The sequence below is a fragment of the Nyctibius grandis genome, chromosome 12 (genome assembly GCF_013368605.1).
Source record: "Nyctibius grandis isolate bNycGra1 chromosome 12, bNycGra1.pri, whole genome shotgun sequence".
Taxonomy (NCBI): domain Eukaryota; kingdom Metazoa; phylum Chordata; class Aves; order Nyctibiiformes; family Nyctibiidae; genus Nyctibius; species Nyctibius grandis.
Genome location: NC_090669.1, coordinates 12,966,972 through 12,987,730, shown reverse-complemented (window position 1 = coordinate 12,987,730; position 20,759 = coordinate 12,966,972). Strand labels below are relative to the sequence as shown.

General features: G+C 39.4%; 1 protein-coding gene across 3 annotated transcripts; it reads right to left on the bottom strand.

Annotated features, from left to right (window-relative positions):
- Positions 1–561: 561 nt before the first annotated feature.
- LSM14A (LSM14A mRNA processing body assembly factor) lies at positions 562–19,225 on the bottom strand. 3 transcript variants are annotated; one of them, XM_068411215.1, is made up of 10 exons: positions 18,846–19,225; positions 12,143–12,306; positions 10,606–10,738; positions 9,399–9,521; positions 7,816–7,992; positions 7,441–7,503; positions 6,578–6,757; positions 4,916–5,087; positions 3,806–4,034; positions 562–1,901 (listed from the first exon to the last, which is right to left on the bottom strand). In XM_068411215.1, exons 1-10 carry the CDS (start codon positions 18,964–18,966, stop codon positions 1,878–1,880), a joined length of 1,386 nt encoding a protein of 461 aa, XP_068267316.1. In that variant the 5' UTR covers positions 18,967–19,225; the 3' UTR covers positions 562–1,877. The 3 variants fall into 3 exon arrangements, with proteins under 3 accessions (XP_068267316.1, XP_068267317.1, XP_068267318.1); XM_068411216.1 differs by having other exon boundaries at positions 9,399–9,518; XM_068411217.1 differs by lacking the exon at positions 7,441–7,503.
- Positions 19,226–20,759: the final 1,534 nt, after the last annotated feature.

Sequence of the window (20,759 nt, the reverse complement as noted above, 5' to 3'; positions counted from 1 at the left end):
GAACTGTTTATTCTGGTTTAAAATAAAAAAAAAAAAAAAAAAAAAAGAAACGAAACCCTCACTTCCGTGGAGCAAGGCACACCGAAGGTGCGCCCCGCTGCTGCTGCCCGGGCCCCCCCTCGCAGCCCCCGCCCTGGGGGAAGGCTGCAACCCACCGCCCCGCAGCATCCACCACTGGTATTTACAATTCATCGAGTTTAAATACGCCCGGGACACCTCGTACAGTATACAGTTATTGCAACAGTACAGCACTTGCCTCTGGTCAAAAAACCTCAACAGCTGTTCAAAATGATGCTTTGTGGATCCCAAAAGGCATTGTTGTTAACATGCAAAAAACATTACTAAACAATATTAACTAACTTCTACGGTTGCCAAATACTTGACCTTAATAAGGAAACCAATTACAAAATACTTCCTTGTAGTGCTATACAAAAGTTATAAAATTAAGATTCTATCAACCACTTTTAAATATTCCAATTTTCCAACAGTGCAGTTTTCCACATCTTTATCACCACTGAACATTTTGAAGATGAAGTAAAAAAAAAAAGTAAAATCAGCAAATTAGATCAAAACGTTTTAATCTTTGGATCCCTTTTTTCCTGTGGCCTTCATATACATACACAGACACAAATGACCATGTTCCTATTTCAGCGTATCAAGAAGTTGTTAACTAGCCATTCCGAATTGGCAAATAGTCCATACTCTGTCATCCGTGAATTTGCGGTCTTAGACCCAGAGTCTCAATGTCTCCAAGCTATGGTCTATCAAAATGCAAACAACTTCAAACACTAAGAATTCTTTAAACTGCTTATGCCTACAGGTATTACAACAAAGTTAACATTTCAAGAATTGACAAATGGAGACATACTTTTGTCCCAGGCATGCCAGGAGAAACATGAACTCGTGTGCCTGGTCCGTTGTTAAAAAAAGTTAATATTCATCACTAAGTAAAATTAATGGCAAATTTTGACATATGAAAACTTCTTTTCTCCGTATTTGAAAATATCTCCTTAATTTGGTCAAATCCTGTGATATGCCAGAAACTACAAAATCAAATTCTTGCAAGAGAAGTGAAGCGTGTATCCAGTTTCGTGTAATGGAAGAACATTTTCCAAATATTCATCATAGTCCAAATATAAAAATCAAACGTTTAAGCCTGAAAAGCTGCTAAAGAAAGAAACCCAACTAATTCAGTGTTCTTCAGCATATCAACTTCTGCAATAACACAGTATGTTTGCTGACTTAAAAATGTTTATTCTTTAAAAAATTAGTTGCTTTTTATACAGCTATACAAAGTTCGTAATGTTTCTTTGGCAATGGGATATAATGGAATTTTACAACTATATAAAAAGTTTCCTTTGCCTAAGAAACAGTATTTACTGTGTGTACATATCTGACTGACAAAGCAAGTTTCCTACTGTCCAGCACCCTCGTTGATAAAAGTACAACTATCTCAAAAGGGATATTACAGGATTTCCAAAAAACAACCTTCAGTGGATCAAAACACTCACAGTATCGACGGCCTTCTGCATACAATTGTCCTTACAACTTGAAGCAACTATCAAATACAGTTTAGTAATAAGAAAAATCCTTTCAGTGATGAAAAAATACTTAAACTCCATCGAAGTACTGCTTTATAATTAACTATACATAAGAAATTACTTATCCTTCTCTCTCAAATATATTTAATGCTCACTGTTTTCAAAGATGGCCATTTTTCAAAAGTAACTGCATTACACCCCTTTGAAATTAAATAGTTAAATCCCAGTGCTGGTGACAAGTATACAGCAAATTAACTTCATTCTTTGCAGAGATTGAAACTAATTCTCTGGATCAAGAAGATCGAGGCGTTCACCCGGTTTCAGCTTTCTTGTAGACTATGCAGCAACTTTGTTGTCTTTCTAGAGGGAACAACAGTACAACATTAAAATTAATTTTGCAAAACAAAAATCACGAGTTAATCTGGGCAGCAGCACTGGGAGAAGATGCACTGTGATGGCTACTTCCCATCTTCTGCAATCGGAAAGGAGACCTCCCTACGTGATCAGGTCAAACCACCCTCAGCTGGGCACACACTTAAGCAGCTCCTCACTGTGACTAGTTGCCTGGCACAAATCCTCGGTCTTCACACCACCTCCTCCTCATCTGGAAGGCTGTGAAATTCTTTCATTCAGAAATTCAAATCTTTGATCTGCAACCCCTCATTTCAATTCATGCTCAGCTACCAAAAATTTCTTTAAATCACAGGACTAATTGTTGCAAACTAATGAAGGAATAACTGAGGGACAGGCAGAAATCTGTGATAAAAAAAGGCTCCCCCGTCCTTTTTTTTTTTTTTAAATTGAAAATATTTAAATCTTCAAACAGAAAACAAAGATTTTTGTATTGCAAAACTAACTGCTCATGCAGTAAACTACCAGCAAAAGTTCTTCTGTCCCAGTCAGAATTGTAAAAGCCTATACTTACTTGCACCAATCTGGTTAATTATATTTGTTACTGATTCTAAACAGTATGCCAGTATTATTTCTGTTCCTTAACAAGCTCACATTCGAGTTGAATATACACATTTAATGCTAAGAAAAGTGGCTTGCACTTTCAGTTTTGCAAGCAACTGAGCTCTGCTGATTTACAGAATCTGTATGACCAATGAACTTGCATAAAGAGGAAAACTTACATTGTTTCCAAGAAAAAGGAAGTGCCCCTAAGATAGCACCAGCACAGAATACATCACTTTATTAGCTGGGGCTGACAACTAACTTTGTCCTTCCTCTGAATGGCTGGTAGGAAGAAGAGTGAAGTTCTCCAACAGGAAACAGAGCAATGGATGTCTTAACAGCATTGCAAAAGCAACAAATTGCATAACTATACTGTAAAGTAAGAGTCTGCTTTTTAGCCATCATAGCTCTTGCAGAACCAATTACTATTTCTGTGCTTATGTGATTATGAAAGCATGTTTGCACATCAGGTTACTTCAGCTAGCAGATTTACATGGTGGCTTGTGCATAATGCTCGAAAGAACTTCAAGCTTCATTCATATTTAACTAAAGTAGCAGCACTTATTTTAATCTTTTAAAAACACTTCCTCTATGGGACGGACACAGGTGTTTTCTTCTGAAGCTTTTATGCCATATCTCCCACAGTTCCTTTTTACTGAATGACTGGCTGAAAAAAGTCAATCCTGCCTTAGCTTTCCCAACAGCTGTTGGATATAATTATGTAAAGTTATAGTACAAACACAAAAAAAAAAAGTGTAACAGGACCTTACAGAACTCAAATACTTTATTTTGATGTTCCTTTTTGCAAAGTGTGATCGCTAGGCTTCAGTAACTTCAATTACTCTATTTTAGGGGTTACATAAGATCTCAGAAGTCTACAGGCTTTGTGCCAACTCATTCAGAAAGAATTAAAAAAAGTCTGTTGCACACTAGAAGCAAGCTAAATTACTCCCTCTCAATGTTTACATTTTACAATATTGCTTAGAAAAATGCTTGCAACCCAAATTTCTAACACTTGTATTAAATCTACAGAACTTTTGCCCCTTTTTTTTTTTTACTCCCTGCCCCTTCCAGCTATAGAACAAATATTTAGGGCATGTGAAGAAAGGTGGCTTTTAGTTTTGGTTGCTGTTGATAGTAAAATGCTGCTATGTAATGAAAATTTCACCATTAATGGACTTTCAATTAAGTAGCTCAGAGTACCTGCAAAATACTATTCAAGAAATTCTAGCTGATCATCAAATCTGAAAGCAGGAGTTTTGTTTCCAAGAACAGTGGATCAGGTCATAGTATGATTAAATATATTTTACCCTGTATTCAAAGTCAGCAAACTCCCTGCCTCCACGACCTCCTCTGAATCCGCCACGAAATCCTCGGGGGGCAGTGAAGCCACCTCTTCCACCTCCTCGTCCTCTTCCACCTCGGAAGCCAATTCCCCCTCTGCCTCTGTACCCTCCACGGCCGCGATTGGGACGCAGTGGTATTCCAAAGGTCTCAGCATTTAATCTTCTTTCCTCAGCCCAGGTGGGTCGCCGTTCTCTGCCACACAAAAAGAACGAGGATTGTTTTAAAACAGACTTCAGAAGGAAGATTGCCTGGCTTAGTTAGAATCACCAGAAAGCCCACGAAATGAAAAATCATACATTAATCACACTGTAAATCTCCACATTATCCCTTCTGCAAGAATCTTGGTGTCTGTCACAATTCATTTAACTCAATGAAAAGGGCTATGTTACAGTATCATTAATTATATATTAACAATGCTGCAAGAGTTTCCCATGTAGAAGGACACAGTCTGTATCCTCTGGACACAGCATCATGTAATAAATAAAAGCTGTCTGTGATTTAAAACAAGAAACAAATTAAGAGTTTGCAGTTACAGATGTTATCTTATCTAGTGGTCAGTACAACAAAAAATCCCCCCTGTTGTAAATCAAAATAGGTCAGCAATCCACATCATCTTGTCTGATAAAAAAGCAACAGCAAAAGATAAGCTTTTATTTTCTTGAAATGCTATCTTCCCATTCAAACACCACCACTGGCCATGACAGTTATGTGATCTACTTAGAAACCATTACCAAAGCACAGTCATAATTGATTTAACTAAAGTGGTAATTTAGTAGCAAAACAAAACAAAAAACCCACTTTAGTAAATCTGGAATGGAGAGTCTAGAGTATGTGCACTAAGTGCTAGAAGCATGGTTCTAAAACAACATTTAAAAAAGCCTTCCTGTTAACATATTGCACTTGCCCACAAAGAAACTGTGCTTCATACTCCTGTTTTATTTTTGACCACTGCATGTGGAAATAAGCTTTATTCCCTTTTGATTCAGAGTTGATTGTAAGGAGTAGTGCTGACACTACCTTATGGAATAAACATGCATTAAGTAGACTAACAAGCTTCCCCTTGAAGGCCATACCTATTGTCATCACAGGAGATGTTATCAAAGAAGGATTTGGTTTTGTCATAGTAGCAGTTGGGTCCAAGTGGATCTTCCTCATCCGCGTTCCCTTCGCTATTTTGGGTATCAACACCTGAGTCACCTTTGTCTTCTCCATTTACAGGCTTCTCTGGTTTCTCAAGTTTATCTTCTGGAAAATAAAACAGAAGCCTTCCAGACCATCATACTAAACAAAACAGCACTGTTAACTTATTCCCAGACAGACACACACAAACTATACTGAATGCTCAAAAATATAAAAACCTCTCCAAAGTTTAATGTGGAAGTCAAATAATTTGACACAAATTAGGACATTTTGCTGCTGCTGTCTGGAGGTTTGATATTCTCTGTGGTAGAATGGATTCGATAGCCATCTATTTCCTAACATCCTAGCTACCCTCCTTTCCAGACTTAAAAGCCTCACTCTGCCATTCCTCATAAAAGCCATTCCATGTTTTTGCTCATCCTTGTTGCCCTTCTCCTTTGTCTTCTGGCTTTGCTGTTACCTCCTTTGAGACACAGGGCCAGCATTCAAAATACTATGCCATGAACTGACTTTATCATATATTTCTTTCTTAATAATGCCTGAAGTTCAACTTATTGTTTTGACTGGTACTGAAAAAGAAGCTGACGGCTCAACAGAACTAGCTATTACGATCTTAAAGTCTCATTCTTAAATGCTTACAGCTTAAATCTCATGATGCTGTGCACGAACATCAGATAACCAGCTCAAACCTTCCACAACACACACACACAAAAATTACCACTGTTTCATAAAATATTTCTATAGCTCTTTATGGTTAGCTTTCCCTTTCCCTTTATTATTCTGAAAAAAATAGTATCAACAGCAAACTGTCAACTCATTTAAAAATGATCCAGAAAAAGAGGTAAGCACCAGAGAACAAATCCTATGGGACTCAATCAGTGGTTTTTCTCTACACTGAAACCTGACCATTTATTCCTACCTTTTGTTTCCCAGCTTTTATCCAATCATTCACTTAAATAGGAAACTCCCTATTTTAACCTGTAACAATTTTGTCCAAAAATAGTAGCAGCAGTGTAACGAACAGGTGGCTGGTCACAAGAGAATGAGGTAATTAAAACAGAAGCCTGCTAGGAAACAAAACAAAAATGCTGGCAGTATGGATCTGAACTACTCCTTTATTTCTCCGGAAAAGTGTAAAAGCAAAGAAATGATAGACACTTCCTTAAATTGAAGCTCTCGTGCATGCTCCAGCAAAGTTCTGATCCCAAATTCACGTTTCTGCGATTGCTTTTGGTCTATTAATACCATAAAATACAGGTTTCTTTTATTGCATCTTTTCCAGAACTCAAAAGTAAACTCACACTATTGGGACTTCTGCTCAAGTAATCTGCGTTTTGAACCAACAGACGTGTTAGAACATGATGTATGATATTTGCTAGTTAAAATTCCTTCACGACTCAAATACTGACCCAAGTAATAAATTAATTACATAGACAATCCCAGTTTACGTGTTCATTGTTTTAAATTCTTTTTTTTTTTTTTAATGACTGCAAACAAGACTTAGTAGGATATGCCTTTTAAAAGTTATTTTCCAAGGTAGCATTAAGAAAGACACAGTTTTTCCATGCTCAAATCTAACGCAAAGATTGGTTTACCTTTTAGTTTAAGTTTATTATGAAATTCTCTATCAATTTCCTCCTTGTTGAATTGTGCATTTGCACTTTCAAAGTCAAAGTCCTTCTCAAACTTCATTGGACCATCTCTCCTAATGCCAAATCTTCCTCGGCCCCCTCTGTGACCTCCACGGCCTCTCCGTGCTGAAGGTCCACCTGGAACTGAGAAGAGGGTAATTCTGTTGGGTTTTGTTTCCGGATTATTTTTTCTTTCAGGGTGGTGGGGATGGTTGTTTTTTGGGGTGGGTTTTTTTGTCTTGTTTTGTTTTTTAATTCCTAGGGTAACAGGTTGGGACTTCATGCATCCTCTTCCTGCACTTCTGTTGTTAAAAGTCCTGTCGGAGCAGCTCGTAATTTGTAAATCACTTACAATAATTACAGCAGTGACACAGAAAGCATAATAGTGCAAAATGTGGGTACTAAGAGACTTTCTAGAAGTTTAGAAGCTTTCTGAAGAAGAGTTAAAATGTTAGTGGCTTTTCAGTCACCTATTTTTGGAGAAAGGTAACAGGTTTTATTTCATGCTATTGTGTTTATAAATCCATAAGTATTGCTTGGTTTTGCATTTTTATCCAAATCGCTTAATATAGAGCAACCAGAAGAGATTTTCTCTTTAATGTTGACTTTCTGTGCTTGTATTATTCCGACCCAATGCAAAGTTAGTTACCCCCTAGAAACAATTATGTCAAAGCATTCTAAATAGATAAATTCTGTATTTCTGGATGTTAGAAACAAAGTCCTAGCACTTTGCAAACTATACACAATGCTGTATTTCAGCAGACTTTAAAAAAAAACCTTAACCAAGTCTGAAAACAATGATAGCTATTTCTCAAAGTAAGATTTACCAATTTGTCGTTTGTTTTCATTTCTGAGCTCATTTTCTGATCTTGAAACCTTGTGTGCTTCAGCTAAAGTTGGAAATAAAAAAAATGATTTGTTTATCCAATTTGGTATTTTTGATCATACTTTTGTAAATAGTTATATGGTTCAGATTTCAAAAAAATCCAAACCTATAAAAGTAAACCACAAGTTTAACTTCATAGAAGAAAAAAAAATAGAATATATGCTTGACTTTAAAAAGAAATGTATACAATCCAGATCTCTGCTGACCATTCTACTAGTAATGGACAGCAGGAAAATTCCTACATGTTACCCTCAAAAAAGAGCACTTCATGTGTGTATGGAAGAAAGTAAGCCATATGAAAATCATCCAAAGCTACCTCGTCTGTGCTCCTGATTCTCTAACGATTTCTGGCTAGCAGACACCAAAGGTCTGGCTGGTATAGGACTCCTCCTCCCAACTGGTGCTGGAGTAGGCAAGTGGGCTGAAGCTGTTTGTACTGCTTGTTCCATGGTGGGGCTCCTTCTCAAATGATCTATCTGAGGGCTTGAACGACCTGGAAAAAAAAAACCAAACAAAACCAAAACAAAACCAAAACGCAAAGAGTTATTTCTCATCCATAAATTTGAGTTGCTTGTCTCAACCAATCTAGACTGACAGGTTTATCTGCCTTAGCAGTCAAGACAGCTGTGTCCAAAGAAGAAATAAATATTTCTGCACCCTCAGATCCACTAATCTAGAATGAAGGATATTTCGCAATTTCCCTTCCCCCAGTCTAAAAGAAAAAAATGGGTAGGACAATGAACCCCTACCAACCCATCCACGATGTGCATTTAGCTGTGGAATGAAATTTTTTGATTGGTTGGAGGTAAAAATACTCTTTCTGCCTCCCTGGAAAGCTAAGTGGAAAATGACTGCTCCCAAAGGCAGAGATACAGTTATGATACTGAAATTTCATTTCATCTAGCATGCTCTATTGTATGATCACCACAAAATAAGTGAACAGTAATGGCTAGTGCCAGGCATAATGCAGATGAAGGAGCTATGAAAGCTTCCCCACAAAGCACTGTTCATACATATCAATTTGCAGCATGAGTGACTGGAGCCAGATGCATGTTTAGAATGAAGACATTTGATCTGGCCAGACAAGTTTATGATACCATATAGGTAAATCTGCTAAGCCATGAGAATAAGACTCAAGTCCCAGTAACTAAAAGAAAAGAATAATGTTGTGTCCCATAAAAAAGGTAAGCAAAAGAAGAAAACCAAACACACCACCACTCCCCGTCCCCAATCTACAAAGATGACGAATATTTTTAAAAGCCAACACACACAGAAAAAAATTGTTGGTGCCCCACAGGAAGTTTTGTAGCCAAATGTCTGTTCAGCTGGAGCATATGTCATACTTAAGTCCAAGAATCATACAGGGTTTAATTCCACCTACAGAAAACCAAGCTACTCTTTCAACAGAGAAGCAGTAACTGTCATGTCACTACCTCTACAGGCAATCAGGTCTGCTGTTAATATTATTTATGTAAATATACATTAACAAAAAAATACTGTTAGGAATAAAGACTTAAAAATTGTAGGCTGAAGGACTTCACAATTCAATCAGTGTGAAGTATCTTGAGTTTTGTCATGCTATTGATAAAACTAGATATTGAATTTCCATATGCACCTATTTGCTCATGTTATTCAACTGAAATAAGTCCTACTCCTCAATACAGACGCTTTAAGGGTAACAGCAAATGTGGTGCTAACAGTTACCTATGCAGCACACCAAGATGTAGGAAAACACATTTAAAGAGCAAGTACAAAGTCTCTCAGTGCTTTCTAGTTTTAATACCAAGCGTTTTCATGACAGAATTCATCTGTCTGGTTAGCATATCTGGCAACCACCTAAATCACAGGGGCACAACGGGTCAAAAAAAAAAGATCAAAGAGTTATTCAAAACGGTTTACCTTGAGACATCTGTGTTTTTAGTGATCTTGCATCTGTTGTAAATGCAGAACCAACTGCAGTGCTTTGGGACATGCTAGCACTGGCTGAAGAGTCTGTTCCAAAAGATGTTAAAGAACCTCCTGCTTTGAAAGAAATAAAATAGTTATAAAACCTGGTTTAGACTTTTAACATTTTTTTTTTAAATTAGCACTAAATGATTAATGAAGCCATATTAGGCAGTTATTCTAGAATACACTTCTGCCCTTCCCATACACTTTAAGTTTAATGTAATTTATGTATTTGTGTAAGTTGGTAAGACACTAATATCTCAATGCTTTTTGTCTTTTTTAAAAAAAAAGAGCATTGCTAACTTTAGTATCACAAGTATTAACATAGCATAGTCATGACAGCATCTTACAGAGTAATAAACAAATGTTACTGGTATATATTTCCACTTAATATCGTTTAAACAAAAATATGACTGTCACATCTTATTAGCTGATATCAAGTTATGGCCAATTCTACAGCCTTCCTTTCACATACCCAATATTTTCAGTACCAGGAGTAATGCTGTTGCTGTAACAGTTAACAACACTGTAAGTTCTTATGTGAAAAACTAAAGGGTGAAACAAAAACTTTAAGGGAGGAATGAAAGTTGGTTGGTGAGTCTCAGAGGGCATCTGCAGTATACAGGAGCAACTAACCCATGCAGCTCACAAATACTTCAAGCATGTACTTCATGCCAAGCTAGCATTTCATGAATAGCTGGAGGACTGTGCTGGCACATGGACTGCTGAATAATCCAAACCCTTGACACACCACCTGGTCAACCTGAGATACCAGGTGTCCACAGCACAGCTACAGCTCTTTCGTGGAGGAGCTGCCTCTACCACTATATAATATATATATATATGAAACATAATGAATACATGATGAATGTAATGAATATGTATGAAAAAGAAAGAATTCTTAAATACAGAATTTTTTTCCCCACTCGTCCCTCCAAGACAGGGTGTTCAGTTCTCAACCACAATTGCTTTGATTTGAGCTGCAAAGGCTATGAAAAACTCTATAATACGAGCTAAACTGTGGGACTGATAGAGATTGAAGACTTTGGATCTGCCCTTAGGATAAGAAGTTGATGGAATTATAAGCACTGATTACTATCTATGCATATACATGCAACTTCACTTACAGGAAAACACCAAATAATAAAAATGAACATACCAACTCCAACAGCGCCGAACTGCTGCCCCACCAGCGGGCTTGGACTAAACTGACTGTATGCAGGCATTCTGCCAAAAGGACCATAGGACCCCACAGACTGGAATGAAGATGTAGTTGAAGAGCCTAGTGAAGACTAAAGACAAAATACACTCGCAGAAATTAGAGTTTACACAAAAAGTAGGAAATAGTTCTGCAAGGCAAGAAATCCATAAACTATAAAACTATTTGTTAAATTTACCCTACCACCACCACTGTGGCTAATACATATAAAAGACCTTAACATTCATAAAGTTTCTTTTAATACCAAGAATTTAACTGCTTTAACATAGAACCAAAGACAGCCCAAAAATAATGAATTACACACATTACTCTGCATGAAAATTCAAAACAGACCACAGTTAGCAGAAAACATTTCCACAATTATGTATGCAGTTTAGAAAGCACTTTTACCCTTCCAGTTTTCACAGGTTTGTGAAAACAGTACCATAAAATTTTGCAATCTTTCCCCTAGAACCTCAGATACTGGACTCTCTAGTCAAACACATGTATAAGCTTTTGTTGGCAAACCTGGAAAATGTCATACCTTTTTCCCTGAAGCCACATGAACAATGAAAGACTCAAACACACTGGAGGAGGGTGGGGTTATTACTGTTATTGGGGTTAGCAGTAATGCAATTTCACAGCTCTCAACTACCACTGACAGAAGGACTTGCACCAAATTTAGCAAAAGACCTTAGAGCATTGCAAGGGTACTTTATAAGGAAGTATCAAGAATTTTATGTTACAGAATAGTTAAACATTAGAAACATAAACACTTACATTGAAGTATCAACTTCCATTTGAACCTATAACTTCCATCTTGCCCTCAGGGATGATTTTAAGACTCCACAAGCACAATCAAAAAGCCAACAATTTCGGAGATCAAAAATAACTATCTCTGTCAGTCCATTTACTATGAACTAACAGATTAATTAACCCCGAAAGCTTCAAGTTATAAGTTGCTTTCTCTTCAGCAGCCAAGTATTCCCTTTTCAAATAACTGCCTTTTAGTATGAAGACTTTTTAAAAACAAATAAGCTAGATGACACTTCTAAAGTCACAGTCAACAAAAAAAGTCGAAAGTTAAAATCCAAAAGAAAACAAAACAAATGAACAAAAAAATCACCAATGATTTGGGGAGGTTTCAGCATCTATTCAATTTGGCTTACACCAAGTCTGATCTTTCCAAGAAGTCTTGCATACGTGTCCTCCTAAGCCAAGCACCTTTCAAAAAAGGCATAAAGGTCTACCAAAAGTCATTAGTTGTTTCTGAAGAACTGGCAGCTTTGGTATCCAGTGCCTCATGCACAAGTTAGATTTCAACCTTGATTTTCACAGTTAAAGATGTTATTCAAAAGAGAAAAATCTTTCCGGAGTTCTTTACACTAGGTTGTGAACTTTACAGCACAACCATTTTAATTTTTAAACACTCAGCTAAAGAGCACTTAAAGCTACCAGGTTATACTCCAGCAACATCTAAAAATATGTTTTGACTTACCTGAACAATAGCAGGGTCCTGTGGCAAAGAACACTGAGGCTTTGGTGGCTCACAGACAGTTAGGTCTTTAATGTCACTGCCACGGAATATAATATATGCAAAGACTTCATCACGAGGTGGTATAGGTCTATCAGTTGGTCTATCTTCTGTACCAAAGGAGCGAACTGCAAAATTGGGAAGGGAGAAAAAAATAAAAACACCTCACATTCAACAAAAAGGTTTCAAATATACTGCAGAGATCAACAGCTTTAAATAAAAAGAATGACAGTTTGTTGAGAAAAACTTCTTAAACTGGCAGCACATTCTTTTCCATTATCAACTGCTCAGATATAAACAAGTAATTTGATCTTACAAATTTTAGTTAAAAATCAATCCAAAAAGATACCTCTTCTATTCCTTACTGAGATATCACTTATGCTACCACTCACATGTTTAATATTTCAACTGTTTGGTGAGGATAAGAGGAAGAAGCAAAGCAGGTTTTTTTTGCTGAAGTTAACATGGTCTGGACATTATAGCAACAGGAACACCAAAAGAGGCTGGTAAGTCAGTCCTGTGAATCAAGGACTACATGAGTTTACATTATATTCTGCACCTGCAAATCAGGGAAAAAATGCTAATACTACTAGAAACTAGAACACTAAGAATTACCTAAAGCAAAGTATTTCTCAATAGATTCAGACTCTGAATCAAGATTTAAATAAAAATTGGGAATTCTATGGTATGTACAGGCAATTTTCACTAAACAAAATGCATTCTTCTTGCTGGTGTAAGTTTCATACGATTTCTGTCAAATTAAACTCACTGGGGCATAACTATCCTCCTAAGTAGGTCTGCATAGTGTGCAACATACCAAGACATTAAATTTATTTGTATGTACTTAGCTGAATTCCAACAGTTTTCAGATTGCATAGTGATGACACTTATCATGCTTTTCCCTTTGCACTACATATAATCACTTTAATTGCACTACCCTCTCAAAGACTTTTTCTCACTTTAAGACTGCCAGCCCTAGGTGAATATAAAATGAAACAAACAAAAAATCTGAAGAGGTATGTCTCCAAGAGCTAGAATTTTGTAAGCAAAAACTAAACAATTACTTGAAACCAGAGAAGGGGGAAAAAAAATCACGATGGTCACATTCTCCTGAACACAACTTGCAGCAGCTTTAACAATCCCTCACGACTGTCTTTGCTCTAGCCTTTTAAGGGCTTTTTGTCTGCTTTGTAAGGTACTATAGGTTATGCTGAGAAAACATCCATATTTTGCCTTATTTTACCAGAATTAGTTTCCCCTCCATTTTCAGATGCATCAACAATTTGGAGATATCACTAGGCACTTATTTGCAGCTATAAAACCATTAGTCAAGAAAAGCAGTTTCCCGTAGAGCTGTATGAAGTGATATAGAGTCATTTCTCAGGCTGCACCAACCATCTTCCATCACTGTTGCTTCTTCTAGTACTGCATAAACAGAGCTTATCAGTCAAGTATTACAAATCTTTGAGAAGCATAATTCAGGGGTAAAAAGATCAACTCCACACTACAATAAAAAATAACATTAAGAGGTTACAATTATTTTGTTCAATACTTATATCATGTACTGAGCTGAATTTAATCAACTTTCCTATTTCTGTGCACCTGGAAGTCTGCTCTGTATGGTACTATAAAATGTAAGCGCTGTAAAAAGGGCACATACTGTTAAGCGAATTTCAATCTTTGTTATAAGATATATCTGTCTTCTCTTCTTCCTCTACAGAAAAAGATATCTGAAGCTGAAGAATTTGCTGAAATTAACTCAAAGTAAAACACAACAGCTGAACAACATTATCAATCTGTCATGTGTATTACTGTAGTTCATTCTGTTGCTTGTTATTTATCAGGCCTTTCTATTCCACTGTCTTGACTGAGGATCCAACTTCACTTTCTGGCCATGCTAGACTCTATTTATTAGATAATTAGTAAATTAACTTGGCCCTTCATTCCATCATTTGACCTGCCGTCTTGGTAAGTATAACCGAAGTTGATTTTGTATTGGTTCTCTCTATCCCACACTGAAATGGTTGCTCTAGTAGCCATTTTGTCTACAAAGGTGCACAAAAATGGCCAGAGTGTGACCAGTAAGTTACTGAAGTATTTTACCTTCTAGCGAAAGTGAAGGAACTAAGCAGTAGCAACACCACAAAAAAGGGTAGTAAACTAGAGGATCACATCTCACACTTACATAGAACAATTAATTCAGTCTGCATTCCCTTACTTGTAGGGGTGGTGAGTTAACAGGGAGATAGATATGAGGGAAGTAGCCAAGAACGGGCTTTGACAAGAGGAATTTTTCTGCTGTGACACATTATGCACAGGGTTGGTTTGGCACACATGCCCCAAACCTCAAGACATGGAGGAAGCATGTCACTTAACCAACTAAAAAATAACTTAATAAAAACTTGATAACAATTTAACCCTTCCCTTTCCTGCGCCCACCCCTGTACTATAAGAAATGCTCAAGTCTTTACAAGACTTCAACTTTCTTCTCTCTACACTTCTGAGTCTTTCACCCAATTAATACTGTGTAAAAGTCTAAAAGAAAGGGAAGTTCTCTTCCATGGGTCATTAGGCTATGGAAAATGCCATTACAGATGGCTGAAAATGCTAGAAGTTTAACTACTTCTTAAATTCCTGAAAGCTATTTCATTAATATCTATTAATTATAATGGTTCCAAACGGAACTCTCAATGGTCCAACAGCTGATAAGTGAAAACTGATGCATTATACCAGAGAGACAGTATATATTTTTCTGTTTCTTATACTCACATGCCTAAGGATTCCCTACTGTTGGCAGGGAACAAAGTCTTTTCTGACCCAATATGGTGGTTCTTACATAGCTTACCTACATTAAAAATCTGTCTCCCTAAATTGGTGCCTTGAAATAGAAAGATATTTTGTATTATTATCATGAAAGATCACATCTAGTTTTTAATGCCGCAACATGTAAGATCAGGCACAGTCCATGCTTATTCTATAACTGCCCCAGGAAGGGCAGCAATCACTTTACAGCAAGAACATTTTACTCCTAATCATGGCTTGCAAACACTCTATTCTTAAAGTGATTGGACTTAATGATGTTTAAAAAATTAAGTATGAACTAGAAGGACATTCTGGGCCCCTCAGTTCAAGAAGGACAGGGAACTGCTAGAGAGAGTCCAGCGCAGAGCCACAAAGATGATTAAGGGGGTGGAACATCTCCCTTATGAGGAGAGGCTGAGGGAGCTGGGTCTCTTTAGCTTAGAGGAGACTGAGGGGTGACCTCATTAATGTTTATAAATATGTAAAGGGCAAGTGTCATGAGGATGGAGCCAGGCTCTTCTCAGTGACATCCCTTGACAGGACAAGGGGCAATGGGTGCAAGCTGGAACACAGGAGGTTCCACATAAATATGAGGAAAAACTTCTTTACGGTGAGGGTGACCGAACACTGGAACAGGCTGCCCAGAGAGGTTGTGGAGTCTCCTTCTCTGGAGACATTCAAAACCCGCCTGGACGCGTTCCTGTGTGAGATGGTCTAGGTGGTCCTGCTCCAGCAGGGGGATTGGACTGGATGATCTTTCGAGGTCCCTTCCAATCCCTGACATTCTGTGATTCCAAGTTAATTTAACTTGAAACTTGAGAATAAGAGTGGGAGGTTTTTGGTTCTAAACACCAGCTCTGAAAAGTTGGCAATCCAAAGAAAACATATGCTCCCGTAATACAGAAAAACCTCAAATACTTGTATAGCTTGCTTAATATTTGGAAACTGATATAGATGGGAGTTTTCTCTGTTATTTAAATAACAGTACACTTTAACGCTTAGTTAGTGAAAAGATGCATCGCTTTCCCTTATCAGACTCCAGCTTAGGATGAAAATGTTATGCTCAATATTTAAACAGTTGCTATCTTCCTCTAACTTGTGAGACAGAGGCCACAACTTTTGCTAATGAAAGGATCACAACTTTGTAAATAACATGCTGATTAGAGAACTATAGCAGATTGCCCCTCAGTAACTGAAAACTACAATCAGTACCCTGTTAGCAATCCAAAAAAGTTTATTTCTGTCTAAAACCCCAGAAGATTTAAGATAAATTAAGGTATTCCACATGTACAAATTCATGAGATTAATCTCAGACTTCAGTTTAGCCCACAGAAGTCCTACTGTTATGCAAATCTGTGGTTATTCAAGAACACATTCTACCTCTACTTTTGCACTTTATGTCACAAACAATTTGAGTGATTTCAGTTAGGAAATCAATAATGATAAGCTGCCCTGCACTCAACCCAGCTAACAGTCACATGAAGCCAGCTGCATAGCAAAGCAACTGAAAGGATCAAGTCATCTTTTGGGGTTTTTTTTGTCTCTTTCTGGCAGAAAATTTGACATTTATGGTAAAGATCCATGGTGAACAGTTCTGGTTTGACTTCTGAACTCCCATCAGGAAGAAGAGATAACTATTACCCGATCAACACACTTACAGCTACAGACAGTGCAGAAGGAAGATCTGCTTCTTTCACATAGAGACCTGGCAATAATTAATCACACTTGTCACCTTATGTATCCACATGACCTAAGCCTTCATTTATTCAGAAACTTGAATACTCTAGAGTTGAGCATTTTGTTCATGCGCACAGTGAACTGTTTTACAGTCTAATATGGTTGTTATCAGCTTCCAGATTAATCTCAAGATTTTTGGTTCCAGGTGGCCTAGAAATACTGGTTTATTCTCTTCTGAATCATGACACTGTATTACAAAACACACATTCTTCAGTGAAGTCAGTCAAGTTTTATTAAAGCAAATATAATGGATTTACATTTCTAATGAGAGCTATGGGAAGAGAGTAATTAGATTTGTAACTGTAGTTTGATCTATCTTAAATATGTACACTTTGGCAGATGTGCCATTCCGTGACTTAACCACTCTTGAGAAGTCATGCAAAATTGGCTTGGTCAACACTAAATCTGTCTAATTTAGGGCAAGACTATCACAAGCTCCTCAAGGATGGGATTCTTGCAAGCGCTTTTGTACAAACCTTAACAATCACATGCAACTGGCATTTCTGAACATTTATTTTTAATCACAGTGCTCAACTTTTTCTCCTATAAACAAATACTAGCTGTGCTTTTCAAACGGATAATGCAATTCCAGCAAGGTTATTTAACCTAAAGGCAACTTAAGAAATAACTAAAAATCACATCATGAAAGCTAAATGCCTCATAAACGAACTATGCAAGCCTGGGACCAAACCTACTATAAGAGTTTCAAAGCATACACATAAGAATTTACAAAACAAAGCAATTTATTTCTTAAATAATAATTGTCGGAGGGAAGAAGGGGAGGAAAAAGAAAGCCTTAAAGTCACAAGACACACAATGTGAGATGAAAGCAAACAAACTCCTACAAGGTTGCTACACCGTGTGGTCAACTCCACAGACCAACTACTATACACACCAACTATGTAAAAAGTAACAGACTGTCATTACTGAATTGAGGTTCAGAATACTCTCAGTCCAAATATTTATTTTACAGAAAGAGCAATTCTTCCTCTTACCTAATGGCTGGATAAACTCTCTGCTTTTATACATGCATTTAGATTATTTAGTGAGACTTTACAGAGCCAAGAAGTGTAAAATAAAACACCACCGCATTTTGCAGAATCTATTACAAAGAAGTTATTAAAAATTCTGACCTAATGTTTTACCTGAATATTACACACTCACTGCCATGGCTAACATACTTGTGTTGATAATCCATTATCATGCATGAGAAACAGTGAAGTCCTTTGGATGCCCAGTTTCAAAGATCCTCTTTTTCACTCCCCAGTCTCTCTCTTCTCAGTAAACATATCTTACTAACTTTCTTATACATACACACACATACCCATGTATTCTCAGGCCAAGCCATTCTCACGCCAGTGTCTGTACTCAATTTCGATTTATGTAGTACCATACAGCCACCTCCGAAATGAAGAGCTCTCAATCAGCCTTCTTCGTTGATAACCTAGCACTCACAGAATCCCCTTTAGACCCGAGCTGTCTCCTACCTCAAGATGCAGAAGAGTTCAGTCGTACACCGCCCTGTACCCTGTAGGTCTGGAATTCTTACGATGCAAAGAAATTCTTTTTCTAGCCTCCCCCTCCTACTCCCTTTTACGAAACAACCCTCGATCACTTCCACCACTAACGGCTTCATATTTTTACTCTATTCAGGACTCCTCTGAGCAGCCCCTAAACAGGTAACGCTCCTAGCCCCATTTCGCGACGGTCCCTCCGCGGCCGGTCTGAGCCTTCCGTATCCTGCCCGAATGCGGGGGAGCAGGGGCCTCCGCAGCGCTGTGGCGCCGCCGCTCTCCCAGCCCCTCACTCACTTCCACCTCCGCCGTGAAGCGCCGCGGGTCGCCACGGCCCCGCCAGGGATGATGGCGGAAGGACGCGCCTCCGGCCGAAACTACGCGGGCTCTTACCAAAGCTCTGCCAAGCCCTCTGGCAGCTGCTGCTGGGCCGTTGTAGGCTGTAGGCCTCCCCCTCGCACCCCGGGCCTCTTCGTCGCCACAACGCCACGGACGACGGCCGCGGTTTCAGGTTCTTGCTCGATCCCCGACGGGCCCTACCCCGCCGCACGCACCACGGTCCCGCTACCCTCCCGCCCCCTCCCCGCGACGTCGCTGGGCCGCCAGGTCCTTACCCTTGGCCAGCGCCACAGTGGAGTTCTCGGTGTCGATGGTGTACAAGATCCCTTCATAGCGGATCTCGGCCTTGGAGATAAGGCTAATCTTGCTCCCGATGTAGGGCGTCCCCCCGCTCATGGTGCTGGCTCCTCTATCAGGGACACCCCCCCCTCCTCCCCTGCCGAGCGCTCCTGAAGCCGGGCACAGGCAACTAAACAAGCCCGGCTCAGAGTCGTAGTAAGCGCGCTACTCCTCCCGCTTCGAGCCCGACCTTCCACCAATTCCCCCGGCGACAGCTCTCCCTGCGCAGACTCCCTCAGCACACCCCGCACCAAAAGCGCCCTGAAACTCCCAACATGGCCGCCGCCTTCATCTTCCCTCAGAGCCGCCCCCCTTCGTTCCAGCCGCGAAATGGATGCCGGGAGGGGAGGTGATCTCGCGAGAGCTGGCGGCCGGGGGCGGGGTGGGGGCCGCTGAGGGACGGGGGCGGGTATTTGGGCCACCCGGGAATTTAATTTAGCGGCTCCGAAGCCCTGAGGGCTCCACTGCGTTCCCGCCTTGCGTGTGGAGCGCGGATTCCCCGCCGCGGTGCGTCTCGCCTCGCACGGCAGGCTGGGCTCGGCTGGGCCTCGTCGGGCTTTCCCTGCCTGGCCTAGGGGTCGTGTGGTGGGGTCGGGGCCGTGCGGGGCCTGCGGCTCCCTCGGCCCCCTCTCCCCGGGCTCTCGCCCAGCGCGCCGGGAGTTTGAGCTCGCAGCTTGGAAACCCCAGCCCTGCCGTAGCCTGTGAGCACCGGGGGATGTGAAAGTAGGTTTGGTGATATGGGGGTTTTTTTTGAGAGAGGCCCAAGCCACCCATCACTGTATGCTGAATTCTTGTGATCCTTAATAAGCAATTTAGAATCCAGTTATGCAGAGAGCTGTGAAAGTCTAGATGATAACTATTTAGTTCATATTTCAAGGGGGATTCCGTTTTACTCAGTTGGCAAAGTGTTGAGATAGTCAGATCTTGCCAAGCGACACTAAGCAACGCAACTGTTGATGAAATCTTGACTAAAGTGTTGAATTAATCCTGAAAAGAATACCCTTTTAGTACAAGTAACGACACACAAAAAAATTACTTTGAGATTGCACTTAACTTGTACACCTTAAGTAAAAGCACAAATGAGGCTTTGCCTGTTAAAACATGATACTGCCTCAGGCCTCCTTTTTTTATATTTGCAGCCTGGAAAATTATACACAACAAAACCTAACTTCTGGAAAGGGCACTTAATAGCTTTTGTTGCAGCAACTGGACACTAATATGTTGCAAAGATTCAGCAAGTATTTTGTTCAGAATAGGGCTTTGAAACACAACAGCAAGCCAGATTTTTCTGGAAGGGCCTGCATGTTTCTAAATAGGGGCCATACTAGACTTCTGGAAACTTTATGCCCAAGTTCAACTGACTGTAAAGTCATGGAGGACTTGAGAACCCAGGGTGCTTTACTGTGATGTGCTTCTAGCATGTCCTGGGCTGCTATGAAAGATTTTGGAACAAAGTTCTGCAGTTAATGACTGAGCATACTTGGCCGTATCAAGGCCATGGGAGACCACTGTTGAAAATCAGCATTTGTAACTCAGCTCAAAGTAAAGCTACTGTTTAGAAAAATAACAAAAGATATGTATGTTCTGTTATGGGGAAGGGGAGAGGGAGTCTTCCTGACCACTGGAGGTTGGTCTGTGGCTGCTTCTCAACTACAGCAAAATAGTATCTGTTGGAGGAGGTGGAGAGCCTAATAACAATCTAGAGGATCAGCTACCGTCTGTCTTACATGGTTTTCCTGCTCCCACCTCCTTACAGGAGATGCATCGGTTTCAGATATGGATGGGGCTTGGAAGAGGGAAAAAAGCTTTGGGGCAGGTTACAGGGAAGATTGGGACCCTGGCTGATGAAG

Excerpts from the sequence above, each read along its gene's own strand:
- LSM14A (XM_068411215.1), bottom strand. The coding sequence starts at position 18,966 with ATGAGCGGGGGGACGCCCTACATCGGGAGCAAGATTAGCCTTATCTCC. Across the intron at positions 5,088-6,577 it reads TAATAAACTTAAACTAAAAG|AAGATAAACTTGAGAAACCA; the intron begins GTAAACCAATCT and ends TTTATTTTCCAG. Across the intron at positions 1,902-3,805 it reads TTGCTGACTTTGAATACAGG|AAAGACAACAAAGTTGCTGC; the intron begins GTAAAATATATT and ends TGTTCCCTCTAG.